Here is a 10634-nt window from a genome sequence, read left to right on the forward strand (position 1 = left end):
GGCAGAATAAGGCTAGGGAAGGGAAATAAAAAAATATTATTAATGTTGGATATGTACATACGGAAACATAATCATTTTTACACACAGATTATAAATAATTAAATACGTAAGATTTAAGTATAAAATATAAAGAGATATAGGAGATAGTATAGATGGAATAATTAAAATAAATAATTTCATTTGAAAAATTATTACGATATATTTTTATAGTAAATTTATAAATATACATTAATGATGTAACAATATAAAAAATAAAAAGTAATAAACGTGCAAATGAGCATAAAAATTGTATAATAGAAATAGTTGTATCTATAATTGTAAATTTATAAATAAGAATTAAAGGTAGTAAGATAATATTATTATAGCTGACTAAAGAAATTAAGGATGATAATTTAATAGCGAATTTTTTTTTTGTAATAAAATAGTTAGCTAGTAGTATAAAAATAGGGAGTAGTATGTTAAACAAGTAAATAGAAAATAATGTGTTATAGAGAACATTTAGTTTATTTTGATAAATATAACTATTTATATAATCTTCGTTTGTGTTTGATGTAGTGTTAAAGATTGTATTACTTAAATTGAAAATAAAAAAATATATAAAAGAAATAAATATATTTAACCATATAAATCCATATACGTCTGGATTTTTTATAATATTCAATTTGTTATCATAATAATCAAAAGCATCATCATTAATCGATTCTACACTTCTTATATTTTCATTTTCATCATAATTTTCATTGTCTGAATTGTTTGATGTATAATTATTTATATCTGGGGTGTTGTTTTGTATTTTTGGCTCAATTTCACCTTGCTCAATATCATTGAAATTATTCATATAATAAGATTTTTTATCTACATCACAATATGGGAATAATGCACACATGCATCGATATATAATTATATCATTATCTATATCATAAAAGTTTAACAATTTAGTTCTTATATTGTTTAGCTTTTTAAATAAAGGGAAAAAACCAAAGGATGTATTTTCACTATTTTCATTATTTTCATCAAAATTATCATCATTTATTTGACCACTTAAATTTATTATATTCATTTTGCCCATGATATTTGTTTGTGCATTATTTGGTTCTTCAGAAATGGGGTTGTATTTTTTTTCGAACCCCTCGGTTTGATAAAAATTTGAATTATTATGCATTTCATTAAAGGGAAAAGAATTATTTTGTGAGTCTAAAATTGTTATGGGACTATTTAAATTATTAATTAGAATATCATTTTTATTTTCATTTATACTGGTTGGTATATCTTCAGAAAAATTAAGTAGATTAGAAGACATATTTTTATTTCGATTATTATTACTTGGTTCTTTTTTAATATCATTTATATTAAATGTTTTTAAATTATCATTTTGTATATTTCTTATACCAGTTCCAAAAATACCTTCAGCATTATCACCTTGCTTACCATTTTGATTTGCAAAATAAATATTACTATTATTGTTGTCTACCATTGAATTGGTGTTTATACGGAAATTGTTATTGTATTCCTTTGATACCAAGCTGGACCTTTCATTATGGTCATTATAATTTTTATTATGCTCACTATTCATTGTTAAATTTTCATCATAAATTTTACAACCTGAATTGTTCATAAACTTTATCACACTCCCTATTAATTTTTATTTTTTCAATTTTTTATGAATGCACAAAAAAAAATGAATAACAAAAGGATACTGTATTATTAAGCAGAATAATGTGTTATAAATTTTTCAAATCACAAAAAATTGGAAAATTATATAAACTTAATAATTAACAAAATGAAATAAAATATGTGAATTTTTTTTTTAACATGATAAAAGAAAAATAAATTGGCAATATGTTGCATGGTTTTAATTTGTACATGTCCCTTTAAATTATGTGAATATACATGTTATATAATAATTTTTTAAAATATGTTTTATGATACAACTCTCTAAATATGTATTAATATGTTTATACATATTTAAGAAGTCTATGTAAATACGCTTAAAAAATTAAATAAAAAACAAATAGAACAAAAAAAATGTATAATACTGTTTCCTTTTTCACTTTAAATAGTATATACGTCTTTATGCACAATTTATACATACATACATATTTATGTGCATGTGTTGGTAAGGTTTAAGATATAAGAAAAAATGGAAATGTATAATATTGTTACTAAGAATGTAAAAAAAATAAAAATACACACATATTGTATATGTATAATTCTCCTAAATTGGGAATAATATAAAAAAAAAAATTTGGAAAATAATTTTTTTTTTATTTTTTCAACTTATATGTAGCAGTAACACATTTCTATAAAATTTTGGTGGAAGCTTATAGGAAGTCTACACAAAATATAGTTTACATATAATATATATTATATATCTTAATTTGGTTAATGGAAAAAATAAATATTATTTTACTTATAAGATAAAAAAAGGAAGAGAAATTATTAATTACGCTTTTTACTATGATTGGTTTGGAGGTAATTTGAATTTTTTAATTGTTAGATTTTAAATTATAATAAAAAAAAAATTTACATTATTATAGAGGGTAGAGAGAGGGATGTTCATACTAAAATATATATATGAATAAAATTATGATTCCCCCAAAATTGCCTATTATAAGTTTGCGTATGTACATATGCTTATGCATATATGTGACGCATATTACGGGCGGTGTTATACAATATTATTGTTCCCATCATTGATTAAGGCTTTTTAGGTATATGAATAAAAGGAAACTTGTATGTATCCTTATAAATTAGTTAAACAATGCGTATGTAGTAGTATTATTTATATATATCGCATACTATAATAATATTATATACATATAATAAACACTAGGGGCTTGAATAATTGTGGTAATCCGTTAAAATAAGCTATTATATAAATATAAAAGGATATGAAAAAAAGGGCAATCATTAAAAAAAAAGCAAAATAAAATTTTATATTAAAAAATAAACTTAACATTTGTGTACTAAATAAATACAAATTTTCTTTTCGTTTCTATACTTTTGTAGTTAATTTTTTTTATTTTATTACATTTTAAAGATATTTGTTTAAAAAAATAAATAAGATAATACTTAAAAATAAATATTATATATTATATATATTTCCATAGAGGGAAAAAAGCAAAAAAAACGAAAAAAAAATATTTTTAAAGTTGTGTACGAAGCACAGTTTGCTGTATAGTATCAATAAAATTATTATTTCTTTAAAAAAATAAAATATATTCATTATATATTTAAATATATATTATTTAAACAATTTTTTTTAAAATGGAAGATGAAAAAAATGATTATAACCCAGAAGAGGAAGTAACTACAGGAAACTGGAATACTCCAAAGGTAAAATGAGAGCATGCATATGTACTTTTGGTATATATATGGAATATTAATAAATTAAATGAATAAATATATGTAGGATATTTTGTAACTTATGATATATGCATATACTTATGCATATATCTATGCATATATTTTTATGGACGTTTTTTACGTTCGATTTTGTACAATATAGTATCCATTTTTTAAGCATATGCACACGTATAATACCAGTATGTGTATATACACACAAAGCATGCTATATATAATACATTTAAATAGTATACAGGATGTTGTAATCGAGGACTTATTCCGAGTTACAACATATATTTGTTCGTATTCTTATGTAACATTGTCATATTATTATTTTCATTATTTTCTTATTCAGATCGAATTGAAAGAGGTAGAAATAAAAACAGGAGAAGAAGATGAAAGTTTATTTTGGTCAGGTCGATCTAAATTGTATAGATGGGTAGAGGGTGAATGGAAAGAAAGAGGATTAGGAGAATCCAAATTATTATTACATAAGAAAAATGGAACAATAAGATTTTTGTTAAGGCAAGAAAAAACATTGAAAGTTGTTGCAAACCATTATATATACCCTAACGAGTCATATTGTAAACTTGTGCCAAATGCAGGAAGTGAAAAAATATATGCATGGACTGTTAAAGATTTTGCAGAAGAACCAAAAATCGAACAATTCGCTTTAAAATTTAATACAGCAGAAGCTGCAAAATTGTTTAAGCAAAAATTTGATGAGGCTGGTAAAATTAACCTCAAATTACTTGACGACAAATGTGAATTGAAAACGGAGAAGGTAGAAGATAAGGAGAAGAAGGACGAGAAGAAGGACGAGAAGAAGGAAGAAAAGAAGGAAGAAAAGAAGGACGAGAAAAAGGATGAAAAAGATGATAAGAAAGATAAGGAAGATAAAGACAAAAAAGAAGATAAGGATGAAAAGGACGAAAAAGATAAAAAGGACGATAAAGAAGATAAAGATGATAAGGACAAAAAAGATGATAAAGATGATAAGGACAAAAAAGATGAAAAAGATGATAAGGACAAAAAAGATGAAAAAGATGATGAAGACAAAAAAGATGAAAAAGATAATGAGGATAAAAAAGAAGATAAAGATAAAGACAAAAAGGATGAAGAGGAAAATATCAAAAGAGAAGATTAGATGGAAAGCAATTAATATAACAATACTAGTGTGGTAAATATATATTTGTCATATTTTATATGAACAAATTTGTTAAGAAGTTATATAAATGTGAATATCACTGCCACTCGACACATACATCACCACTATATATATGTATGTGGGATGTAAGCACATTGTAACATGTGTATGTACAGTTATATTTATATTTTATGCATATAAAGGTTTGAAATAAATAATTAGATTTGTACTGAAAAATTAAAGGAATAACATGAATTATTACATTCCTCGACAAAAAAATATGTGCACACAATAATAATAATAGTATGAACAAACGTATGAATGAAAAAAAAACATTTTGTTACAAGTAGTCACTCCGTAATGTTTAATGCATATATATTATGTACATATTTGCTTATAAGTATGCATATTGTTAAGTTTTTGTTTATTACTTATATATATATATTTACTATATATATATATTTTTTTTTGTAGTGGAGAATTACATTAAGTGTCAAATAAAGCATTTATAAACAATAAATTGAATGAATGTATGTATATATATATAAACAAGCAAAGAAATAAACAAAGAAATATTTCTTTACAGCAATAAATTCTTATTATTATATTTAAAAAATACGAAAGTATATTAGCTTTATATATAAATAAATAAAAAAATTTATAATTATATTTTTTTAAGTATATATACGTTGAGCTCTCTATTAAGCTTTATTATTAAATGCCGAATGTATGTATATTTAAAGACAAGTTTTCATGTTTATACTTAAAAAAAATAATTAATTTTTATAGGGCAGTGTTGTTTATATACTATCCTTTAATTGTTGCAAAGGTAGCAATAAGTATTATTTATAATTTTGCTAAGGGTAGTACACATTATATGTGTCTATATAAATTTTTTTGATAGGAAAGTTTAACAATGTAACTTATGTATTTTTTTTTTTCTTTTTATGAATAAAATAAAACAGGAAGAAATATTTTCTCTAACTAACATGTTTACTTTTAAAGGATAGGAAAAATATTTTTTCCTTTATCAAATAGGAAGTGTTTGAAAGGTTGTATTAGTACCTGCATAAAAGTGCAAATTAAAAATAATAAAAAATATACATAAAAAAAATATATATATATACATAGTATTAATGTATAAATGATAATAATATATAATGAAATTAAAAAATAACAAAGTATATGATACATAATAATATGTCTTAACCTGGTGTATAAGCACTATGTAACTTTGTGTGTGTTTTATTTTATATATATTTTTACTGTGGTCATAGAAATGTAATGGTGTATTGTAACTCCGTTTATTTTTTTTTTTTCAATATTAATTAAACCAAACTATTAAAAAACAAAAAAATATTATTAAATAATTCTTTAAAGAGTGACCATAAATTAATAGGAATATACTATCATGTAGAAAAGAGAAAGTATATTCTTTTTTTTGTATAGTTTAGAAAAAATAAATACAAAATTAACATCCTATTCAATATGATGGGATATTTTATAAACACTAATTTTTCCATATATGTATTATAAATTTCGTTTTTACTCCAATTATATGTGTAGCGAAAAAAAGAATGTTTCATTTTTTTAAATAGTTGTAAAGTATACACCTTGTGTATATAGATAGTATATATATATGTACATATGCAGAGGTGTTGAATTTTATAATTACAAAAATTAGTATTTAATCTTTTGTTTTTGCACAGATTTAATCTGTTTTTGTTTGTCCACATATTTTATTAACATATTTAGTTTGTATAATGAATTATAATTTTATATTTTTTTCCATTTTAATAATAAATATATTTTCAACAAATTTAATAATCAAATGTAATAAGCTGAAATTAAGTTCAAAAAGGAAAACCAGCCAGGATGCCCTTACCCCAAATGACCCCAATTATATGAATCAGAATATAATAGAGGGCGAAACAATTCAAAATAGGGTAGAAAAAAATAATAAGGTGAATGTTGATACTTTAGAATTGTTAGATAAGCCACTTGAAAATGATAAGGAACATATAAATGAAGAGCCAATTAAAAAAGATGAAAAGGTAGAGAATGTAAATACAAATATTAATCATATTGATAACATACTAAATGAATATAACCATACTAAAGAAATGGAAAAAAGGACAAAAAGTTATGAAGATATGGCAATTTTAGAAGAAAATTCAAAAAAATTACAAAACGATATACATTCTTGGATAACATCTGTACATAATATTGAAGAAAAGACAAGTAAATTAAAAAATATGAAAAATGAATTATTAAATAATATTGCATCATTAAATAAAACATTGTTAGAAGAAATTGAAAATATCAATGAAATTAAAAAACTTCAAAATGAACAGAATGAAATATTTTCTGAAAATTTTTTGTATTTTTTCCCATCAATGCCTGAAAAATTACAAAACAGTGTCGAAAAGGATTATAATATTTTAAACTATTTAGAAATTTACAATAAAAAAGATAATTTAAAAAAATTCGATAGAAATATGTCATCTAATTCTATGTTTAGTTTGTTTAGTTATTTAATTTTGTTTTCAGCGACATTTTTCTTTTTTATATAATTTATTTTGATATAATGTATGAAGAATGGAAGAAGCGATCATGCCACCTTTTGTGGAGTATGTCTAGGAATATATGCGGTCGAAAAATTATGTACACTTACAAGCATATGCAATTATGCATTAACAAAAGCAAAAAAGGGAGTGATACTACTCTTGTTTCCCATTCTTACTAGAGAATTTTAAGAAATTTTGAAAAATAAAAGATATATAAGCATTTTATTAATTCCCTTATAAATATTATGAATTGAAGCATTTATTTTCCGACGAGTTTAATTACAAGCAATAAGGCAACGTGCATATATTTGCTTATCGTATTTGTCTACATAGATACATATATTATTGTTGTTTTAAATTTTTATTTTTATATTTTTTAAAATTAGAGCGCCCCTTCATAGCTACTTTTTTTTAGTAATACATATGGGTTTGTGTATGCATGAAAATATCACAATATTATTTTTGCCGTTTCAAAAATGGAGCGGCATTTAATTGATGTGTTTCCATTGCATAGTATTTTATTTTTTAAGTGTTTTACAACATTTTATGTTTTAAAATATTATTATAAAGAGTTTTATAAAAAAGCGACATATATTTTTGTATGTTAAGTTGGTAATAATAAAAATAGGACAATATGAATAAAAATAATTTATGAATTATAACAAATATGCATATAATGCACATGCACAAAGAGTTTAATAAATGTAAAATGCATCCTCTTTTTCAAAATTTATTTAATTTTAGATATTGTCTATGCCATCGTAGGCATATTTATATATCTGGATAGCTATATAATTAACAATTCGTTACAAACACATATATTTAATTATGCTTTCCCCAGCTTGTAAACATGATATATAAAAAATGGGGTGACAAAAAAGTAGCGATATTGGTAATTAAAAAATATATATGAATAACCAGTTAACCGCTAATAAATATAAAAACAAATTAGGATAATGATATAATCAATACACAAAAATTATATTAAAAAATTGCTTATTATTTTGGTGCTATTCATTGAGATTGATAAAATTGTTTTTTTTTTTATATTTTTCATTTTATTTAATTATATTATACAAGAATGCACACGTATTTAGTGAGATAGTGAAATGGTGAAATGTGGAATGCATCCGTATAGTTACTGGAAAAAGGGGTGGTTTTTTTTGATAGCTGTTTGTAATTTATCATAAGCTTTATTATAGTTACTAATTTTGTGTTTGGTGTTGTATTTATTTAATGTGTCTTCGAATTCTGTAAGAGTATTATTTGGTTTGCAAATAAATAAACAAGTAATAGATCTTTTTAATTTACATAAATTCGCTAATTTATTTTTAGTTGTAAAAAAAGTATATGGAATATTATTTTCTTCACAAAATATTGGCATATGACAAATAATATCAATAGGATATACATCAATAGCTAAGATGAGTATCCCTTTGATACCTTTTCTTATAGCTTTAATTACTTGACTTAATCCTATTATTAAAAATTTGGTTTTTAGGATTTTTTTTTTTTTATCATCAAGTTGTTCATTCGTTTTTATTATATGTGTTGCATTAATTTTAGCATGATATGTATAATCTATAATTTTTAAAAGATATTTATAATATTTTTTTTTTAATAATGGTTCGCTAATTTTTGATATATATGAATTGCTGTTTTCTTTTTTAATATCTTCAATTGCTTTATCATAACCTTTCTTTTTGGTATTACTGGTGACACTATTATTATCATTGCCTTGTTCGTTTTCTGATTGATCCTCTTGTTCTTCTTGTTCCCTTTTTAATTCAACAGAGTCGTCTTTATCACTATTTGGTTCCATTTTATATTTTTCTTTAGCTTTATTAAATATTTATAAATAAATGAAATAAAGTTTTAATTTCATATAATTGGGGCAGTAATTACTTGAATTTATTTAACAAAAAAAGAAAATATTTCGCGAATATCTGTTCATGAATAAATTATTGTATATATTTTTTTCCTTTTGTTGTTTCGTCGATTTTTATTTTTTTTTTACAAAATATAATAATCATGATTAAAAAGAATAAATAATGAAAAAATATAATGCCACAAATTCATATGGAATATTGAATAATATTCTATTAATAAGATTTATAAATATATGTCGATGAAAAAAATACAATAAATATATTTTTTTATATATCAGTTATTTTTGGTATGTGGCAACGGGGAATGATCGTGCTTTAAAATGCCGATATTTTTTTTACAATTATGAATTTCCAATTATGTATAAAAAATATGTATATATATATATAATAATAAAATATAATAACGTTTAAAGGATAAAATAAAATGCATTAAAGATATATTTATATGTAAAAAGTAAAATAAGAAATATCACAAAGTTATTTATATATTTTTTCCTATTTTTATGTATATATGTATTATGCATATGTTTAGCATGTGTATTAAATATATGAATATTTAAATGGACAAAGAAGAATAAATAAAATAATTATTAACATCGTCAATTCATAAATGATTGATTGTAGCTTTTTATAATTATTTTATTATCTACAAAAATAATAAATTTGTAACTTTTAATATAAAATATTTTGTATATTATATATGCATACATATTTAGTATTTGAAACTATTTTTTTGACATATATATTTGTGATAAATTTATAAATATCACATTATATGTACATTTCTTAATGTTTATATACGGATATGCGAATTATGAAGACAATAAAATGTTAGTTTTCAAAGGATGTGAATAAAATGATATAATTTAAAATACACAAAAAGAATAATTGCCATCAAATTTGGAAGAAAACATAATCAGAGGGAACTAAATAATAAAAAATAAAGATGCTACAAAAAATATGTGGGGTGTTAGTTCCTATTTTTTTTTGTTACTTTCTATATAAATAATAATGAATTACCAAGATTTTATTGCTGTTATAAAATCAAGAAATTGCGTTTGTCTAAATGTGTGCGTATAATAGTTGTAGTTATATAATACGTTGGAAGAAAGAGAATAATGATAAGACAAAAAAACAAATCAGTAAAATATAATAATTTGAATGTAGAGAAATAATAAACTACAACTATGAATACAAATATAGTGTAGATTATATTAATTAGATATATATTATGTATTCCGTATATGTTTAAAAAAATCCTATTTTTTTAAGTTAATTTAGTTAGTAAAATTTTGAAATGATGATTAATTTATCAATAAAAAGTTTTATTTTTCCGTTTTTTTGATTATTTTATCTTTTATTATTTTTATTTGTTTTGAATATTATTTTTTTAGCAATCAATGTGTATAAATATATGAAAGTTTTGTTATTCTTATATTCATATATTTCTCTATTTAGTTATATCAAATTGAAGATATAATTAGTTTAATTTATATGCTAGCACATTTATTTTATTTTTGGACATCCAATCTGCATACTTATGAGGTTTGGGTGTAGTAACCATGCATTATAAATGTTGTAATTTTGTGTATTATTATTTTACAAAGTTTAATATAATTTTTAAAATAGTATAGATTTATTTTGTCTTTTTTTGAAATCATTCTATATATTATATATTTGGTGTTG

The 10634-nt window shown here is 21.9% G+C and overlaps 4 protein-coding genes across 4 annotated transcripts; 2 read left to right on the forward strand and 2 right to left on the reverse strand.

Annotated features, from left to right (window-relative positions):
• Window positions 1-88: 88 nt before the first annotated feature.
• Window positions 89-1615, reverse strand: PCHAS_0730600 (conserved Plasmodium protein, unknown function; the record flags this gene model as incomplete). The annotated part of the gene is made up of 1 exon (XM_016797763.1): window positions 89-1615. The coding sequence occupies one exon, from the start codon at window positions 1613-1615 to the stop codon at window positions 89-91; it is 1527 nt and encodes a 508-aa protein (XP_016653687.1).
• A 1652-nt stretch (window positions 1616-3267) lies between these two features.
• PCHAS_0730700 (ran-specific GTPase-activating protein 1, putative) lies at window positions 3268-4492 on the forward strand (the record flags this gene model as incomplete). Its single annotated transcript, XM_016797764.1, has 2 exons — window positions 3268-3336; window positions 3701-4492. 2 exons carry the CDS (start codon window positions 3268-3270, stop codon window positions 4490-4492), a joined length of 861 nt encoding a protein of 286 aa, XP_016653688.1.
• Window positions 4493-6255: 1763 nt separating this feature from the next.
• Window positions 6256-7065, forward strand: PCHAS_0730800 (apical merozoite protein, putative; the record flags this gene model as incomplete). Its single annotated transcript, XM_738020.2, has 1 exon — window positions 6256-7065. The coding sequence occupies one exon, from the start codon at window positions 6256-6258 to the stop codon at window positions 7063-7065; it is 810 nt and encodes a 269-aa protein (XP_743113.2).
• A 1132-nt stretch (window positions 7066-8197) lies between these two features.
• On the reverse strand, window positions 8198-8881 carry PCHAS_0730900 (60S ribosomal protein L7ae/L30e, putative; the record flags this gene model as incomplete). The annotated part of the gene is made up of 1 exon (XM_738019.1): window positions 8198-8881. One exon carries the CDS (start codon window positions 8879-8881, stop codon window positions 8198-8200), a length of 684 nt encoding a protein of 227 aa, XP_743112.1.
• Between the last annotated feature and the right edge of the window lie 1753 nt (window positions 8882-10634).

This window comes from Plasmodium chabaudi (assembly GCF_900002335.3).
Source record: "Plasmodium chabaudi chabaudi strain AS genome assembly, chromosome: 7".
Classification (NCBI taxonomy): Eukaryota; Apicomplexa; class Aconoidasida; order Haemosporida; family Plasmodiidae; genus Plasmodium; species Plasmodium chabaudi.